This window comes from Myotis daubentonii, chromosome 17 (assembly GCF_963259705.1).
Source record: "Myotis daubentonii chromosome 17, mMyoDau2.1, whole genome shotgun sequence".
Taxonomy (NCBI): Eukaryota; Metazoa; Chordata; class Mammalia; order Chiroptera; family Vespertilionidae; genus Myotis; species Myotis daubentonii.
In genome coordinates, this window is record NC_081856.1 from 9,896,452 (window position 1) to 9,916,984 (window position 20,533).

At 42.7% G+C, this 20,533-nt stretch overlaps 1 protein-coding gene across 2 annotated transcripts in view; it reads left to right on the top strand.

The window, feature by feature from the left end:
- WASHC5 (WASH complex subunit 5) overlaps positions 1-20,533 on the top strand; it is a 49,860-nt gene that overhangs the window by 5,345 nt on the left and 23,982 nt on the right. For both annotated transcript variants that reach the window (XM_059672721.1, XM_059672723.1), the window contains 10 exons: positions 161-261; positions 2,256-2,448; positions 3,948-4,100; positions 6,506-6,619; positions 8,338-8,509; positions 11,682-11,809; positions 14,730-14,859; positions 16,983-17,095; positions 19,218-19,384; positions 19,461-19,536. In XM_059672721.1, the coding sequence (XP_059528704.1) occupies positions 161-261; positions 2,256-2,448; positions 3,948-4,100; positions 6,506-6,619; positions 8,338-8,509; positions 11,682-11,809; positions 14,730-14,859; positions 16,983-17,095; positions 19,218-19,384; positions 19,461-19,536 (1,347 nt within the window). The remainder of the gene's footprint in view (positions 1-160; positions 262-2,255; positions 2,449-3,947; positions 4,101-6,505; positions 6,620-8,337; positions 8,510-11,681; positions 11,810-14,729; positions 14,860-16,982; positions 17,096-19,217; positions 19,385-19,460; positions 19,537-20,533) is intronic.

Here is a 20,533-nt window from a genome sequence, read left to right on the forward strand (position 1 = left end):
CAGAAGGTGAGAAAACCCTTCGGGAGAAACCTACATTCTCCTTGTAATATGAAGCTTTTAGGAGGAATGGGAGCAAAGTGATCTTTTTAACCATCATCAACATCCCTCCATGAGAATGTGTCCTCCTGTGAGTTTGGCCATTGTCTCTTTCTCTTCCTAGTGTGAAGCGCTGTACCTGTACGGAGTCATGCTGCTGGTCATTGACCAAAAGATTGAAGGGGAAGTCAGAGAGAGAATGCTGGTTTCTTACTATCGATACAGGTACCCCTGGGCTGGTGCTATCGGTTCAATGCAGTGTAGGTTTCTATATTGCTTTTATTGTGCAGCGGTGTGATCTAGAAAGCAAAAAAGAGAAGATTCTTAATTTCTTCTGAAGATACAATAGAAATGACAGCAGTTACTATATATTTTACATCATCATAACAGATTAGATATCATATAATCTCCAGATTACATATATGTTATGAATTATTAGAGATATACGGATTGTCATGTCCATGATGGTACCTCAGTTTTTGGGTGTGTGGTGTGTTTTTTTAAGGGAATCTGAATTTTCTTTCTTTACCTTAAAGATAAATTTGCAAATGTGGAAGTCTAATGAATGTTCTTTTTTGGTTTGTTTGTTTTTGTTTTTAAGTTTCAAATGTTACTCCTTGGCAGATGTAAGGAAATGGATGAATTTTCTGTTGTCAGTTTCAGGTTAATGGCTTTGAAAAGTTATCACTCAGAGGTCAGGTTGAAAGGGAGTTCTCACTCATATACATGCACGAGACACACACAAAACAAGCAGCAGCACCCCATCATGATCATGTGTTAGGTATGTCTACAAAGCGCTGTGACTTCAAGGAGTACCACTTCAACCAACTCTAATTCTAGCACCTAGCACACAGGTTTCAAGTTGTTGACTGAATGAATTGTCAAACTCTGGATACAGGGTTAATGTGAGAAATAGTCAAATTCAGGGAAGAAATAGTCAGTAAGCAGGAGTCAGTCAGGAACTTGAGCTAACGATGCGTGGACTGGAATTCACATTTTCAAACTTACAAATTAGGACAACCTAAATAGGGCAAGGAGGGAGAGCCAGCAGAGGGATTGTTTGGGCTCAGCAGTAAATTACTCTTAGCTACCGAGCTGGCCTGCTTCCTCTCAGCCTTATCCGTGGGAGGAGACTCTCCGCCCACATGCATCATTCAGTCTCATCTGCGTGACCAAGAGCTGTCTTAACATCCGTGGTTTAAAAATGAACTTCGAATGGCCTTGCCTGTATTTCTGAAAGTATCTGGGAAAACAAAAAAGGTAAATGACGGAAAGAAGAAGAGAAAAGTTTGCTTCTCAAGCCCAGCTTGGACAATCTGGCTTTGTCCCTTTGCGTACAACAGCTAATTCACTGGAATGTGAGGCTCCATTATTGAAGTGACACGGAAAAATTGCAAGTCAGAGTTGTGACAGAGGAGATTCCTACATTCAGTAGGAGGCCATCATCAAGTCTAAGATTCTTTGAGTCTCTTTGAGGGAATCCTACTCCAAACCACCCCGAAAATCATAGATGTTTTGATTAAATCTATGTAGAAAGTGCCCCTTAACAAGAAAAACCAATTAATGTATATCCCACTTTAAATTGTCTTGATTTTTTTAAATTATTTTTTAACTTATGAAACATTGGCGCAGGTTCACATTCTTTATGTACAACTCTGAAATCCAAAGAGCTATGGAAAATACAAACACACACACACACACACACACAGTAACTCCTTTGGCAGCAAAAAATGACCCAACCTGAAATCATATGGAGTCAAAACCTGACCAGAGCAAATATGAGGCTATAGATAGTCTTGATTTATCTCTCTTGTGTGCTATTCCTAAAATTTGCTATATAAATATTAATGTGTGATGATCGTGGAATGCAAGCTGACACCCTACTGGAATATCATATTGTACATAGTCTATGTACATATTACTTTCTTACATTTGGAAAATGCTGTAATCTGAAACAAATCCAGACCCACAGATTTTGGAAAAGGGACAGTGGACCTTGACCTAGAACTGTACTTACATCCAAGAACCCATCTTATATGTTTGCTGTATTTTAACAGGCTTTTTGAAAATATGATTTTGAATATTAAGGATATAAATTGACCCACGGTGATATCTGAAACTAGATGAAATCAAGAAATTCTTCTGCTTTGTTGGACTTTTCCGTTTCTGATGTGTGTGGTTTGTTTGTGGTTTTATTTCCCATTGTGCACATGACTCAGTGCCGCCCGATCTTCTGCTGATTCAAACATGGACGATATTTGTAAGCTGCTGCGAAGTACAGGCTATTCCAGCCAACCAGGAGCCAAAAGACCACCCAACTATCCTGAGAGCTATTTCCAGAGAGTGCCTATCAATGAATCCTTCATCAGTATGGTTATTGGTCGACTCAGATCTGACGATATTTACAACCAGGTGGGAATTGAGTCCATTAAGATCTTAGTCATTTAAAAGCCCGATTTCACTTTCCTCCTCAATTCCTCCTGCCCTTCCTGCTTTCTCAAAAGAGTAAAAGCAGCTAAAAATTATTTAAGACCTTTGAGCTATGCTGTGGGATGGGAGAGAAAAGAGGGATATTGATTTAGGCAGAATTGGAGATTTCTGGGAAGATGAGATTTGAGCTCTGTTTGGAAAGAAGTAGTTATTGAGTGGATGTATGTGCCTGTGCACGTGCTGGGGATATATCGCTGATGGAGCGAGGCCATGGCCCCTGTGTACAATGAGCTCGTAGCTGAGGAAAGAAGACAGACAGACAACTAAAGAAATTACAGGAAAGCAAGATGCATCATATCTTGGGGGAAGCACATGTGTCAGGGAACAGGTGTCAAAGGGGATGTGAGAGCAGTCAGGCAGAGGAGGCAGCATGAGCATGACTGGAAACCCTGCCTGCCCTGGTTGGTGTAGCTAAGTGGTTAGAGCAACAGCTAGTGCACCAAAGTGTTGTCTGTCTGCCCCACTCTGCCCTGCCCTCCCCTGTCCCTGGCTGATTGGAGGAGGGCAGTCCCTTGACCCAAGATGGATCAGAGTCCATCTCCAGGTAATTTGGAATTGGGCCTGCAAAACAGTTTCTGGATATGTGTTTACTCCCAACATGCAAAACCTGAACTTTGGAGCAGCCTCATTCTGCCATGTTATGGAAAACATTCTGGAGAGAGAGGAAAGTTGGGCAAACACATCAAAAGGAGAAACAGTGAGGGCTTTGTGGTTCACAGCTCTCGGCCCTTCCAGAGTGCTGGCCAAGTTCCATGAGACATCACTCTGCTGTCCTTGTAATCATTCCTCCCTTCCTGCTTGGTCCTTGAGGTGATAGGCCCTGGGAGCAGCCAGAGATCCCTCAGGCAGGAGGCGATGGACACACCAGCACTGGGAAGCTGGCAGGAGAACCCCCCGCAAAGCAGACTAGTGGTGGCTGGGAAACCGGCGGAGGGGATGTCGTTCCTGAGAGAGCTTAAGGGCGGGCGCTGAAAGAGGCACTGAACTGCGTGATGGAGAGCTTATGAGTGCCCTTCGGAAACCCCTTTGAGGGGACTGTGGAAGACATTTCAATGAGTGGACGAACAAACAGGCAATGAGAAAATAGCAATAGCGTGGATTCTGTCAGTTCTAAGAGATTGTGATGGGAAAGACACAAAATGGACAACTAGTGGGAGTCCTGGGGTTGCAACTCTTTTTGTAAGGAAACGGCTTAGAATTGCAGCCGAGTTGAGGGCTGGAAGGAAGAGCATCAGATCGTGTGGTCGGGGATAAGAAGGGAGGCCCCGCCAGCAACGCCAGGAGAATGGCTTGCCGTGTCCGGGCGCTCTGAAGAGGTGGCTTTGGAGACGGGTGTGTCCTAGGATGCAGTCAGATTCTTGGCGCGTGGAAGTTCAGCTGTTACAAACGGCTGCCTCTCCTGGTCTCCCCTCTGTTTGCAGGTCTCAGCGTACCCCTTGCCGGAGCACCGCAGCACGGCCCTGGCAAATCAGGCCGCCATGCTGTATGTCATTCTCTACTTTGACCCTTCCATCCTTCATACCCATCAAGCAAAAATGCGAGAGATAGTGGACAAATACTTTCCAGATAATTGGGCAAGTATTGCTCTTAGGTTTTTTTACTCTGTAATAAGCTTATTAAAGGACTGGTTTCTCCATTCTTTTGGCCTATTACCCAGAGGTCATAATGTTGTACATAGTGAGACATAAAAATCACTTCGGTAAAGTTACTTTAAGTGTGTTGAGAATTTTATAAATCATAACATGAAGGAATAGATCAGCCAGTAAAATTTCCTGAACCTGTTCCTTTTTTTCTCAAATGGGCACTCTCAAGGTAAAACCATATATTTCAACTTGTCTTGCTTTTTAGCTACAGAAATTGCAGCTAAGTTACACAAGCCTTTCTTCTTATTTTATGACTCGAAGCTAGCAGAATTGATCTAATTTGTCGTTTTATGAATAGACTTTCACTTTTATAATAGGTTTTCTCTATACGCTCATGCTGATAGGGCTATGAAGGTTTAGCTTCCTGCAGGGATTTGCTTATCACTTTTTAATGTTACAGTAGTAATTCTTAAAAGAATAAAACTGACTTAACATACTTAATATATGTGAAATGTTTTCTTCGCTCATACAGGTTTTCACAAACAGTGAGTTGGATCATGTTCTCAGGCAGCAGATTTCTTACCATCTGTTGAGTCTCAAACTATCTGTGATGAGGCCCCGAATGAGGACCTTTACTGGTGGGAAGAACAGACTGCAATTAGCAGATGGTGCTCCCTGCCCACGAATGATCGTTCTCACACAATAGGGTTGAGCCACCGAGGCGCACATGCTGATTGTCTGGCTTCATTTGCCTGAGCTTCATACAGAAGTGTTGGCCGTAATGCTATTCTCAGAAACACTCTGAGCATGAAGGAAGGTCAGACCCACCTGGTGCACTGAAAATAAAGGGAAAAAAGATATGCCAGGCAAATGCCAACCAATAAAAAGCTAGTGAGAAAATATTAATATTACATCAAGAGAATTTTAAAGAAAAACACTAATAGGGATAAAGAGGCATTGTATGTAATATTTTAAAAAAATAAATGTAAAACAATGCCATTCTCAGTTTTTTGGAGGGAAAACTTTGATTATTTTAATACAAAAATATGTCAGCATGTAATGGGTTTATTGTTTTAAATGAAATTTTTCAATTTTAGTGTGTAATATGATAAATATCAATAGATATAATCCACATTTTTCAAAAACATTCTTTGGGGTCCTCAGTGACTTTTAAGAGTGTAAAGACTGAGATGAAAATGTTTGAGAACATTGTCTAGTCCAGGGGTGGGCAAACTTTTTGACTCGAGGGCCACAATGGGTTCTTAAACTGGACTGGAGGGCCGGAACAAAAGCATGGATGGAGTGTTTGTGTGAACTAATATAAATTCAAAGTAAACATCAACACTAATAAAAGAGAAAAATGGTAATTGGCGTACGACAATACCCTTTTCATTGGCTAATCAGGGCTATATGCAAATTAACTGCCAACTAAGATTGGCAGTTAACTGTCAACAAGATGGTTAATTTGCATATGTAGGCACAATGCAGGGAGGGGAAAGGGAAAGCAGGAAGAAGCCCCCTGCCACTGACAGTGATTGGAAACCCAGGGGGGAGCTAAGAGCTGGGGGGCAGGGCAAAGGTGGCCCTGGGGCCGCCTTTGCCCTGCCCCCCAGCCATGATCAGAGAATCAGGTGCCTTTTCCACCCTGGCCAGTGATAGCAGGAAGTAGGGGTGGAGCCAGCGATGGGAGCTGGGCACGGTCGAAGCTGGCAGTCCCAGGTGCTAGGGGCCCCTTGCCTGGGCCTAAAGCGGAGCCCACGATCGTGGGGCTGCTGCCACTGCAGGTCCCCGCTGCCCGGGCCGGACACCTAGGCCAGAGGCGTCAGGCCTGGGCAAGGGGCCGATCCTTCGATTGGAGGGTGATGGGGGTCAACGCCTGAGGGCTCCCAGTATGTGAGAGGGGGCAGGCTGGGCTGAGGGACACTCCCCCCCCCCCCCCCCCCACACACACACCCAGTGCACGAATTTCGTGCACCGGGCCCCTAGTCATTACATAAAAGGGTACGGTCTTTTTTTTTTTTTTTGAGTTTTATTCATTTCAAACGGGCCGGATCCGGCCCGTGGGCCGTAGTTTGCCCACGGCTGGTCTAGTCAGTCTCTGCTTCTCTTTCCCCTTTCATTTTTCTTCACCTAGGAATCTAACTAACAGTTTGAAAGGAAAATCTCCTTTTACTTATTGTTCAGGAACAGCAACATTGTCACTTTTGTTCCAGAGTCCTCCTAAGTAAGAACACTTCCCTGTGTATCTAGAACATCTTGCTTTCTCATTGGTTTTCATTGGAGTGGAATTTAAAATGGGAGTGGGAGATGTGTCCTCTAACTGTGTATTTTCCCAGCCCCTTGCCTTGACGTGGGTGGGTGTTTAGCAAATGCTGAATGAATGTCTCCTCTTTCAGGTAATTAGCATTTACATGGGGATTACAGTTAATCTAGCAGATGCTTGGGAACCTTACAAAGCTGCAAAAACTGCTTTAAACAATACCCTGGACCTTGCAAATGTCAGAGAACAGGTAAGTTCTGGCCGGTCGGGGAGGATTTTCAAACAACCTCCAGCCTGCATTAATAGGGCAGGAAATGAGCCCAGTAGATTTCCCAAGGCATTTGGAAGATGTCCACAAAAACATGAATGCAATGATTAATGAAAGCTGATTTTTGCAGAATAAGATAGATAAGTTGTAGATTTTTAAACTTGTATCTCATACGTAAGTGGGAGACTTGGGTCCTAAGGAAGATTCAGCCACCTAAGATGAACCCGCGTGACATGTGGTTCCCGTTGACTTGGTTTATTCTTGCTAAAGATTGTGTCCTTATGTTGTGGTTACTTTTACTGGTAACCAGAATTTTAATATTGTTGTCAACAAGATGGGTGTTGAAGACAGTAACTGAATGTACACATATGCCCTGTCACTGTACTTTAAATTCATCATTTCTGATGTGCAAGATAAGCAACAAGACTAAAGGCATTCCTCTCCTTAAAGTTTAAATTGCTACATTGTGTCTCTTTAATAAAGAACACAAGGTAGCCCTGGCTGGTATGGCTCAATTCATTGGAGCTTTGTTCCGTAAACCAAGAGGTTGCAGGTTCGATCCCTGGTCAGGGTACTTATGGGTGGCAACAGGGGAATTAAAATAAAATCTTTTCTTGGGGAACATACTTGGTATTTCTGAACAGCTGTCTTTCTCAGCCTACCTATCCGAGTTTTTGAGTTTCCAGTGTAGATAGAATAATATTGATTCAAAGACCTCGCATGTTTTATTCTGATACGTTGCAATCCATAAATAATGCACAAAATAATTGCAATTCTGGAATGTCTCCTAGAAATATATTGGAGAAAGTGGTGCTTTCATACTTACTAGCATCAGAGCATTAATTTTTCATTACTGAAATCTCTTTCCAAAATTGCATTTTCTTGTTTGTGACATTGTAAGAAATTCTACAGAGTCTCCTGATGGAGCATCTAGTGATAGTTTTAAGCTAATCTGACGAGGTTAATGATGTTTGACATTAACTCTTGCCAAGGGCAAATCAGAATGACCAAATTTACCAAAGGTCTGCAAATTCAGTTTTGATGCACTGAGGTGTGTCTTTTGTGAAGTTTTCATCTGTCTGTAGAAGTCTCATCTTTTGAGTATTTCTACTCTGCTCTGACTCCTTTATTGATAATAATGGGAAGGACAGATAACTTAGCTTCTGCCTTTATGTTTCTTTTCCGCCCAAGAATAGAAGGGAACCACCTGATCCAGTTCTCCAGTTTACATTTGGGGAAGCCAATACGCAGCGGTTAAACCCAGAGTCACACCAATATTTAATCACAGCCTGGACTAGATTTTAGTCTCTTATTCCTAAGTCCAATACTCTTTTTTAAAAAAAATATATCTTTATTGATCTTAGAGAGGAAGAGAAAAAGAAAGTCAATGACGAGAGAGAATCATTGATCAGCTGCCTCCTGCATGCCCCACACAGGCAATCGAGGCTGCACCCCAGGCATATGCCCTGACCAGGAATCGAACCAAGACCTCCTAGTTCACAGGCTGACGCTCAACCACTGAGCCATACTGGCCGGGCAGTCCAATACTCTTTTTAAAAATGTCCAGTAAACTCCCGTTGAGCCTTATCCACTACAGTCCATATGTTAGTCATCTCATATAGAAATGTCATCATCCATCCAGGGATTCATTTCAATGTGATTCGCTTTTTAAATGTGATTCATGTTTTTTATTTGCAAAGGCAAGCAGATATGCCACTGCCAGTGAAAGAGTGCACGCTCAAGTGCAGCAGTTCCTGAAAGAAGGGTACCTAAGGGAGGAGATGGTCCTGGACAACATCCCAAGGCTTCTGAACTGCCTGAGAGACTGCAACGTGGCCATCCGATGGCTCATGCTCCACACGGCGGACGCAGGTAAGGCACGGAAGGTGCGGCCATCTGCATCGCTCCACGAGAAGGCGTTCAGAGCCAAGGTCTGCTTCGTGATGCAAAGTGGTTTAGCTCTTGGATGAGAGTTGAGTTGCTTTCTAAGTTAGTCATTCTGTGCCTACTTGGACAAGTCAGTGCCCACCTGAACAACCCCTTCGTCAGGTACTGCTAGGTGCTTGGAATCTGAACAAATTTACCTCCCTTGTTCAAGGATCTTGTCACTGGGCAAATGGGAAGATCAGATGTATACATATGAAAAGTATAACTAGATCTGTGGTGGGCAGAATAATGTCTCCCTACTCCCTCCCAAAATGTTCATGGCCTAATCCTCGGAACCTGTGGGTGTGTTATATTATGTGGCAAAGGGGGTGTAGGGGGGCTAAGGTTACAGATGGAATTATGCTTCTAATCATTTGATCTTAAACTGAGGAAGTTATTTCAGTGGGTCCAGTGCAGTCACAGAGGTCCTTAAGTCAGGTAAAGGGGAAGCGAGAGTCAGAACTAGAAAGATGGCATCATGAAAAAGTGGGTTTTCCCTGTAGCCTCCAGAAGGAGCACAGCCCACTGACATCTTGCTTTTAGCCCAGTGAGACCCATTTCAGATTTCCCACCTCTGGAACTATCCTATATAATAAAAGCCCAATATGCAAATCGACCAAACTACAGAACAACCAGTCACTGTGACTGTCCACTGACTACCAGGGGGCAGATGCTCAACACAGGAGCTGCCCACAGGCCCCAGGCCGGCCAAGGCGGGTGCCAGCAGGGGGCCCTCCAATCACTCCACTGGTTGCCCCACAGATTGGCCCTGATCACCGGCCAGGCCTAGGGACCCTACCCGTGTGCGAATTTTGTGTACTAGGCCTCTAGTAAGGGAATAAATTTGTGTCTTTTTAAGCCACTAAGTTTGTGGTAATTTGTTATAGCAGCAATAGGAAAGTAATGCAAGGGCTGCACCCATGACTAAGAGCCAGACAGATGGTGGGATTTGAGTCCAGAGCAAGAGAGAAACATAGCTTGGGATGGAGAGGTGGTGGTGGTCAAGGAAGGCTCCACTCAGGAGGCAGGAGCTGACTGGCCTTTGCTAAGTTTCAAAGTGAAAAAAAAAACAAAAAAACACAGAAGAGATTCTAGACTGAAGAAATGATAGAAGAAAAGGTATGATTTGGGAAGAATAGGAAAGCATGGGCCCACTGAGTTGAGGAACTATCTAGACCAGGGGTGGGCAAACTTTTTGACTCGAGGGCCACAATGGGTTCTTAAACTGGACCGGAGGGCCGGAACAAAAGCATGGATGGAGTGTTTGTGTGAACTAATATAAATTCAAAGTAAACATCATTACATGAAAGGGTACGGTCTTTTTTTTTTTTTTTTTTTTTTTTTTTTTAGTTTTACTCATTTCAAACGGGCCGGATCCGGCCCGCGGGCCGTAGTTTGCCCACGGCTGGTCTAGACAAGAGCACTTAATTAAGGTAGATTGGTCTGAACCTTTTCTGGGTCAAGGTCCTCTCTCAGACCCTATTGGCCATCAAGGTCAGCGCTTCACAGGTTGTGTGAAACACCTCCACAGGTGAGCCCTGGTTCAATGGTAGAATGTCCCTCTAGCTGCCATCTGTTTCCACTTCCTGTGAGTGGTCAGTAGTTGGACTTCCTCATCCTTTGTATCTTTGAAAATGTGTGGCATTTCTCCTCAGCCTCTGTCTTCTCACTAGAAGTCTCCAGCTTCTTAAGCCTTTCTCACTAGACCAGTGGTTCTCAACCTTGGCTGCGCATTAGAATCACCTGGGAATCTTTTTAAAATCCTGATTTCTGGGCCTCATCCTCCGGAAATTCTGTTTCTTTATTATGGGGTAGAGCCACAACATTAGTAACAAAGAAACAGAATTTCCGAGGATGAGGCCCAGAAATCAGGATTTTAAAAAGATTCCCAGGTGATTCTAATGTGCAGCCAAGGTTGAGAACCACTGCACCAGAGCTACTTTCCAGCTGTTTTTGCTTTTCCCATTATTTTGCTTCTTGGCCCAGATCTCTCCTCAGTTTACTAGTATAGCTTACTCACAGCATGAATATGATAGCTAAAGTTTTTAATCATGTAATAGATCTGTTTGGTTTTTTAATTTTTCTTTGGTTAAGCCTCACCAAGGATATTTTTTCCATTGAATTTTAGAGAGAGTAGAAGGGAGGGGAAGAGATAGAGAGAAAAACATTGATGTGAGAGAGACACATCGATTGGTTGCCGCCTTCACAGGCATGGCTGGGGCAGGAATAGAGCCTGCAATCAAGATACGTGCCCTTGACCAGAATTGGACCCGAAACCCTTCAGTCTTCAGGCCAACGCTCTAACCACTGAGCAAACAGCTAGGGCAGATCTGTTTTTTTTAATTAGTTGAGTTTGTCTTACATAAACTCTAGTTCTAATTTGTGGATTTTACTACATCGTCTCAGCTTATAATCTTCTTTACCAAAAGTCTTACTTTCTCAAGCCTATAAGCAACTCAAGCCCTCACTTTATCCTCTCCAGCTGTGGTTTTCTAGTGACTCAGCCTCATCTCCATGTTTCTGACTCTGGGAGCCAGTGGTTCCCTGGATTTGCATCTTGCCGGGGACCACCTCAGCTGGCCAGGGTCCTCTGCTTTTATCTTCAGCCACATCTGTTTTCCACTTCTGTGCCTGGAAACTGTCTGACCTGATTGCACAAGGTCATAATTTACCAGAAACAGATGATCCGCCTATCTGGCTGTGAGTCATACGTGGGAAGAGTAACTGCTTATTTCGCTTTTATGGTGTTTCAGTCATATGTGCAGAAGGAAAGTGTGGTCTTCATCTGCCTCCTATTAACCGGCTGGAGGCATTCACCCAGGCTCAGGACTGCCTGCAGTGACTGAAGAAAGTGTCAGAGGCTCTGCCTGTCCCTATCGGACACTCGATAATAAATCAACCCCCAATGCTTGCAGAATCTGGAAATACATTCCATTGAACAGTTCAATTATACTTTCTCCCATAGCATACATGTACTTATAATTAATTTTATCCTGTTGTTGATATACATTTTGCTGACTACCTTTTAAAAACTTAAAATGAAGGAAAGTATTTAAGAATTCATATTTTATAGATAGTCCCTACACATTTAATAAATGGAAACTCTTTTCATTTCTAGCCTGTGACCCAAACAACAAACGCCTTCGTCAAATCAAGGACCAGATCCTAACAGACTCGAGGTACAATCCCAAGATCCTCTTCCAGTTTCTGTTGGATACTGCACAATTTGAGTTCATACTCAAAGAGGTAAAAATATTGAATGGATAATCACCAAAGTCTTAGTTTTTTTATGGTTAGTGTTTGTTTGTTTGTTTGTTTGTTTGTTTGTTTGAAAGATTGGGATTTAGTAGCAGTATCTGTGACTCAAGCTACAGATTCTCGCTGTCTGAGATAATTCTTATTGAAAAGGACAGAATTAACCACTGAACAAGCATTTAGTGCCAGCTGTCATTGGAGCCACGGTGATGGGGGAAAGTGCACAGGATTGTGGAGGTTACAGTCTAGTGAGGCGTATGGACATGACCCAGAGACTCCCCCTAATGAAGATGCAAATTCAAACTGAGATGCATGCTCTAAAGCAGTGTTTCTCAACCTTCCTAATGCCGTGACCCTATAATACAGTTCCTCATGTTGTGACCCCCAACCATAAAATTATTTTCGTTGCTACTTCATAACTGTAATTTTGCTACTATTATGAATCGTAATGTAAATATCTGATATGCAGGATGTATTTTCATTGTTACAAATTGAACATAATTAAAGCATAGTGATTAATCACAAAAAACAATATGTAGCCCTAACCAGTTTGGCTCAGTGGATAGAGCATCGGCCTGCGGACTGAAAGGTCCCAGGTTCGATTTGGTCAAGGGCATGTACCTTGGTTGCGGGCACATCCCCAGTGGGGAGTGTGCAGGAGGCAGCTGAATCGATGTTTCTCTCTCATAATATTTCTAACTCTCTATCCCTCTCCCTTCCTCTCTGTAAAAAAAAAAAACAATATGTAATTATATATGTGTTTTCCGATGGTCTTAGGCGACCCCTGTGAAAGGGTCGTTCGACCCCCAAAGGGGTCGCGACCCACAGGTTGAGAACCGCTGCTCTAAAGGAAGGACCACAATCTTCTGGGAACCTAAAGTAAAGGCTCCTGTTGTCGCTCTGACAACTTCCCTGAGAAGAGAAGCTTCTGATGGGGCCTGAAGAAGGGACCTGTCAGAGTTAGCTAAGACAGCGATAGGGAACGTGGAGAACAGTCCAAAGAGAAGACAGACTATGTCCCAGTCCTCTGGGTGAGGAACAGCCTGGCCAGCTCAAAACCTAAAAGACCAGTTGGCTGGAGGGGAGAGAATGCAAGTGGGAGGAGGTACAGAATGAGCTTGAACAGTGGGCCGGAGCCAGCCTGTGCTGCGCCCTGCAGGATTTGTCTTCATGTAAAAGCCATGATAGCCTGTTGCAAAGGGCCAAGTGGATGGACGATTTGCATTTGAACAAGGTCCTCTCTTAACTCCTTAGTTTGAGTTCACTGAAATTCTGGGCTTCGTCTTATCCCTAAAGAAGCTTCTCTGGGCATGATAAAAGTGACAGGTTGCTGTAGCCAATTTGGCTCAATGGCTAGAGCATCAGCCCCTGGACTGAAGGGTCCCGGGTTCAATTCTGGTCAAGGGCACGTACCTCAGTTGCAGGCTCAATCCCCCGTCCCTGGGTCCCTGGTCAGGATATGTGTGGGAGGTAACCAGTCCTGTCTCTCTCACATAGATGTTTTTCTCTCTCTGTTTCTCCCTCTCCCTTCCACTCTCAAAAAAACAAAACGAAACAATGGAAAAATATCCTCAGGTGAGGATTAACAACAACAAAATAATTGCAGATAGCTGGGAATGCCCAGGTTCTGGAAACAGTAACCTTGGGGGTTTGGAGCAGGTGAGCCCAGGAACTAGCCCGGGACAACAATGCCCATTCGGAACCAATACTTAAGCTTGCCTCAGTCTGGTGAGGACTGTCCTGGATGTTTCTTTAGCTCCTAGGTATGGGGACACTGTGTTCTCCGATGAGGGAGCTCAGAAAAAGTAGATGTTGATGATTAACCTGATGTTAATGCGTGTGCTGCGTGATTTCAGCGACTAGTCTCCGTATAACTGTATTACCAGAGAAATACCACAAAAGAACAGGGGTTTATTTCCCTGGGATTTTAATAGGAAAGTACACATTAATACTGGTTTTCCTCTTAAGAAATTCTTTATTTTTTCACAGTGAATGTTGAAAAGATGAGCAATGGAGTGGGGAGACTCCATCTGCAGATGGAAGCTCGGTGGAATTTTGTGGGGCCAGTGGCAGAGGAATCTTAGTGATAGAGCAGGATGAGTGACCAATGAAATAAATAATAGGATGAGGAACAGTGAGAACTATTTATAGAGTTCACCCTATCTTTTTGAGTGCCTAGGATCCATCAATTCCATTTGGCCAGCAATAGTAATAACACTATCAACGTGAGGCCTTCATTATAGACCAAATGGCTGTGAGCCCTTCGAACACTCATTCACAGGTTGAACCCACCGGTTCATAAATTATAGGATGGGATTTGGGGTAGGGGATGGGCCTTAAATTAGGAGATGCACCTTCCTGTAAAGATCAGAAGCAGCACAGTTTCAATTAGTGAGTTTATAGGAGAATCAGAAAGTGATGCTCAAAAAAGGGTTTGGGTAGAAGGAGGTAGGAGAGATGAACACATAGGTTAAGGAACCAAACTGAACCATCAGAAAGTCATATTATCATTGTTTTGCTCTATTTATATTGGGCATCATAGAAATTGTTGCCTCGAAAGGACCATAGAGCAGTAGTCGCCAAATTTCATTTCATGTTACAATGCTGATTCCTGGGCGTACCCAAGACCTCTGAACCAGAATCTTCAGGGGTGGAGTTCAGGAATCTGTAACCATGAAAGCCCTCCAGGGGGTGCTCATGTGCAGTTGATCTGAGAAACACTGCATTAGGGAGGGGCCAGCTTTGCCCCTCCATTCGTATAAGAAGTCAGGCTTAAGAGATGTCAGCAGGGTAATGTGAATGTTAGACATTATATTTTTCTAATAAACTGGGTGTCATCCAGGCTTTCTTAGTAAATGGCCTAATCTGGATTTTCTCTTAAGTAAATGAATCTCTTCTGTCCCCTCAACAGATGTTCAAGCAAATGCTTTCAGAAAAGCAAGCCAAGTGGGAGCATTACAAGAAGGAGGGCTCAGAGCGGATGACGGAGCTTGCTGACGTCTTCTCAGGAGTGAAACCCCTAACCAGAGTGGAAAAAAATGGTAATTGCTGAAGAAGAAATGGGCAGAGACAGAAGTTCTTAGTTGTTACCCATTGTGGGCTAGGACATTGCTAATGAAGATCCCTGGGCAATGTCCATATCCTGTCTGGTTTCTTATCTTTGAAGAATGAGATTAAACTAAATCAAGGGTTCTTATTCTCTGGTTCATAGTCTTTATGGAATCACTAGAGGCCCGGTGCACAAATTCATGCACAGGTGGGGTCCCTCGGGGTGGCCTGCGGGGATGGGGCCCCAGCTCGCACCCCCAGCCTTGCAGCCCCATAGCCCTGCCTGGCACCCCGCTACCCCCTCACCTGCTCCACCATCCCGCCTGTGGGGAGATTGATTGGGGTTGGGCCCCCCGCCACTGTCGCTGGTCATCATCTGCGGGGTGATTGCCGGGCAAATAGGTTCCCGCTTGCACGTGCCTTGGCCTGGCACTGCCCTCTCACTTGCTCCACCATCTTGCCACGGTCCCACTCATCAAGGCCCATTGGCCGGCAGCACATTCACTGCTGCCCATTGCCAGTGCCGACGCCAGCCATGTTCCACGCTGCCCCCTGGTGGTCAACACACATCATAGTGAGCAGTTGAACTCCTGGTCAAACAATTTGCATATTAGGCTTTTATTATAAAGGATAATCCATCCCCCAACCCCACTATAGTATGCAATACTAGGGTGTCAGTTTATGTGTGTTTTGGGGCGGGGGTGGGGGAAGGACCTATAACTGTCATGATCTTCTCAGAAGGATACTTCACCTAAAACATTAATAACTACTAACATAGATGATAAGGAAGATTCTCACCTTCTGATCTTGTTTGGTTCTTTTTCATTGTTGCGCCTGCCATCTAGTGGCAGAAGAAGGAACCTGCAGACTGTTTTGAAATTAAACATAACTTAAGTATAACTTTGATTTTACTAGTAATCCTGCTTCATTTAAGAAATTTTATCTATGGGAAAATTGTGGTATTACTTCGGTTTTTATATAATTAGGAAACTTTCAAATTTCCCCTGAAAGGCCACTCTGAATTTAAAGATGGCAAGTTACACTTTTTTTAATGTTTAGTGTTTGTTTTAACTATCAAATCCATTTCGATAGTTATACCGTAAAATTGCTTAATAGTATAGATTTTTATTTTAAAAAACTTTACTATTTTTAGTCAATATGAGCTTGTGATTACTATATTTGGCTTTTGTTGATTTATTTCAGTGGTTCTCAACCTTGGCTGCACATTCCTCCAGAATGAGGCCCAGAAATCAGGATTTTAAAAAGATTCCCAAGTGATTCTAATGTGCAGCCAAGGTTGAGAACCACTGATTTATTTGATGCCGAATGGTTGTCTAAAGTATATTTCCAAATGACGTCATTATTCCTATTGGAAAAAGTTGGCCAGTTTTTAATGATGTGATTTAAATTGCCAACAGGTTTTGCAGGTCACCATCTTGTGACTGAAAAACAAAGAGCCACCTGTAACCAGATTAGTTACCTGGAATTGGCACATTCATCCCTGTTCAGTCTCTTTCAAGTCCTCATAAATACCAGCATTGTTTCAGAGGTCATTCAAAACAATGTCTTGTACTTTTTCTGGCTACATAGCCTATTTCAGCTTAGGAAGTACTTCCACAAATCTTTCTCATTTGACCCTTGCAATCCTGTGAGATTAAACATCTTCATTCTTATTTTATATGTAAGGAAACCAAAGCTTAAAAATGTGGTCACTTGTCTAAGGTAAGAAAGGTCTAGAGCAGTGGTTCTCAACCTTGGCTGCACATTAGAATCACCTGGGAATCTTTTTAAAATCCTGATTTCTGGGCCTTATCCTCCAGAAATTCTGTTTCTTTGTTATGGGGTGGGGCCACAACATTAGTAACAAAGAAACAGAATTTCCGGAGGATGAGGCCCAGAAATCAGGATTTTAAAAAGATTCCCAGGTGATTCTAATGTGCAGCCAAGGCTGAGAATCACTCTTCTAGGTCATATGCCCTGGGCATTTTTGTTGTTTGGATAATTCCTGAGAGCAGTGGTAGGCACATAGTAAAAACTGCGAGTAAGAACTAGATTTGTGAAGAATAATTTAATTAAATTCAAAGCCAGTAGTCTTTCCTTCTTTCTGTATTAATAGAAAATCTTCAAGCTTGGTTCAGAGAGATCTCCAAGCAAATACTGTCTTTAAATTATGATGATTCTACTGCTGCAGGCAGAAAAACTGTGCAACTGATACAAGCTTTGGAGGAGGTAAGGAGAGTCTTTTTCTTTAATGCTCTTATTTCTAAGAAATTAGCAATTTTAAAAAATATATGTTTTTATTGATTTCAGAGAGGAGAGTGGAGGGAGAGAGATGGAAACATTGATGATGAGAGAGAATCATTGATCGGCTGCCTCCTACATGCCCTGCACTAGGGATCGAGCCTGCAATCCAGGCATATGCCCTGACCAGGAATCAAACCGTGACCTCCTCGTTCATAGATCAGTGCTCAACCACTTAGCCACACCAGCCAGGCAGGGAAGTCTTTTTAAATGACAGTTCTTGGATCATGAATCATACCTCTGACCCACCCACCAATCTGTTCCTAGAAGTGTATCTAAGAAAATATTTTATCAAAAGCAAAAGTAATACAAATTAATCTGCTCACTGTAATATTATATAGTGTCCTTAATTTGGGAAAGTAATTAAATGGCCAGCAAGAAGAGAATGGTTGCAAAAAATTGTGATATTTCAATTGTGGAAACATGGTGTCTCAGAAAAATAATTATGAAAACAAGATAGAAACATTGGGAAAATTGTGGTAAGGAAGTAAAAGCAAAAAGGAAATTGCATTGCATATATCATTTTTAAGTTTATAAAAAGAATATGCCCTAGAAAAAACTAGAAGGCATACAGAAAAGTGAAATAGTTGTATGATAATTATATGCTTATAAATGGTATGTTTTCTTTTGTGAAATAAAAGTTTATTTTTTTTACTTACTCAAAAATGATTGTACCAAAAAGAATTATTATACCATCTCACTCTTAAAATGTTAAGTGTATGTTTAACTAGGTTTAAAATGGAGACATGCCCTGACTGGTTTGGCTCAGTGGATAGAGCGTTGGCCTGCGGACTGGAGGGTCCCGGGTTCGATTCCCATCACGGGCATGTACAATGGTTGCGGGCACATCCCCAGTAGGGGATGTGCAGGAGGCAGCTGATTGATGTTTCTCTCTCATCGATGTTTCTAACTCTCTGTCCCTCTCCCTTCCTCTCTGTGGAAAATCAGTAAAATGTATTAAAAAAATAAAAAAATAATAAAATGGAGACATTTTAAAACATCAGAGCAATAACTATAAACTCTGTTATTTTTATTTTATTTTATTTTTTTTTTTAAATATATTTTATTGATTTTTTACAGAGAGGAAGGGAGAGAGATAGAGAGTTAGAAACATCGATGAGAGAGAAACACCGATCAGCTGCCTCCTGCACATCTCCCACTGGGGATATGCCCGCAACCCAGGTACATGCCCTTGACCGGAATCGAACCTGGGACCCCTCAGTCCGCAGGCCGACGCTCTATCCACTGAGCCAAACCGGTTTCGGCAACTCTGTTATTTTTAAAACATCATCTATACTCATCTGTAACCCAGTCCAATTGGACTAATTGGTGTAATTAAAAGATATATATTTTTTCTTGGCAGACATTCTTACAGGCTTGTTAATTTTGCAAGGTTTTTAGGATGGTCACTATTAATGGCCACAAAGTATAACCGAGCATTGTTAGCGTGCCAAATTCCCTGACCATTCCAGAACAGTTGCTCACTTGTACTGTTTTTATTTGGTTGTTTTGGATTTTCTAGTCTATTGTATAACTATAAACAACTTTGTAAAACTCGGTGGCTTTTTATCGTTGGCGTTATTTAATCTGGCATATAGCCCAGGCCCCTTGAATTATATACATTAAAGTTCAGGACACCATGGAATCATTATTTTGTGTTAAAGAACACATCAAAGGAACTTAACAATGCCCATGTGCCAGCATCTTGGTTGTGAAGGAATTTGCTTTGTTTTTTAGCAACCCTGCAAATCTTCAGAATTAAGAGGATTTGCAGTACATGTTTATTGATTCCGAACTGGAAATGGGGAGAAGTCACTTACTATATCAATCATATATTTACAGGATAAGGAGTCCCTCTCAGTTTCTAATCCTAGAAAGTTTCGCATGGGTTTATGACCTGGCTTACACATTCCTGAAATTACAATTTGAAATTAAAAATTTGGCAAGAAATTCTTCATTAGTAGTGTGCTTTATTTGAAGTGTTTTCAAGGAAAAGCAAACTCCACAGAGGCCATTCAGGATTTTAAAAGGACATGTATTTCTGTAACAGGTTCAGGAATTTCACCAGCTGGAATCAAATCTGCAGGTGTGTCAGTTTCTCGCTGACACTCGCAAGTTCCTGCACCAGATGATCCGAACCATCAACATTAAGGAGGAGGTGCTGATCACTATGCACATCGCGGGGGACCTTTCTTTCGCTTGGCAGTTGATTGACAGGTAATGTGGACAGCCTGACATCTGCCCTTGAAGAAACCACTGTGAATGGCTTCTTACCATTTCTGTCTCTTAACAGCTTCACGTCTATCATGCAAGAGAGCATAAGGGTAAACCCATCCATGGTTACCAAACTCAGAGCTACATTCCTAAAGGTAAGCGAAGACCAGTGAGATGGCATTCTCAGCCACGAGGAGAGAGGTGGCCTTCATTGTTACCTCAGTCATTCGTTCAGCTCAGCATTTCATCCTTTTAGAAAGCTGGATAATCTTAAGTATTGCTACATTCTGGAAATCGTTAGCAGTTTTCTATGAGAGCATGGTTTCAAAAGTGCCAGAAGTACTGGAAGTGTGAATAAGTTGGAGCATCTTCCAGAAAATTATTTTTAAATGAAGAAATATTTTTGTAGTTTTACCAGTATACTAAAAATGTGAACCTTATGGATCTTTTATTCCCTGGATGTAAATTAGATCCTTTTACTTATTCATTTTTTAAAAATTCTGCATGGGCCTTGCTCTCAAGGTAATATCAGATCATGATAAATGGACAAGTAACTTACGCAATGTCTTCTGACGGAATTACCATGTATATGAATTCCGCGGTGCACTTTCTTTCATATTTAACATCTCTATCGTTGGGATGGGTTTTATCGTCGATGGCACATCGTAGTTTGTTGTCAGCATGTTTTCTCTTTTTTAAAAATTTAATTTTAAAAAATATTGTTTTATTTTTTTAATCATCACCAAGGACAAGCTTAAAGAGAGAGAGAGAGAGAGAGAGAGAGAGAGAGAGACATTGATGTGAGAGAAAAACATCAATCGGTTGGGGATAGAACCCACAACCCAGTTGTGTGCCCTGGCCGGGAATTGGACCAGCAATCCTTCGGTGCACAGGATGAAGCTCAACCAACTGAGCCACTGGGCGGGTGTTTCTTTCTGAGAGGGACATAAATAACGGCACGTCTCACAGCGTGACAGCTTTGCGTGGACTCAGTGCAGGGTCCATCCACCAGAACGTCTGGTTTCCAGAGGACCAGCTGTTCTCTAGCACAGTGGCTCTCAGACTTGAGGGCACATGAGCATCCCCGGGGGTGGGGGGTGGGGGGTGTCACACACCGGTCGCGGGGCTCACCCCGAGGTCCGACTGAGGAAG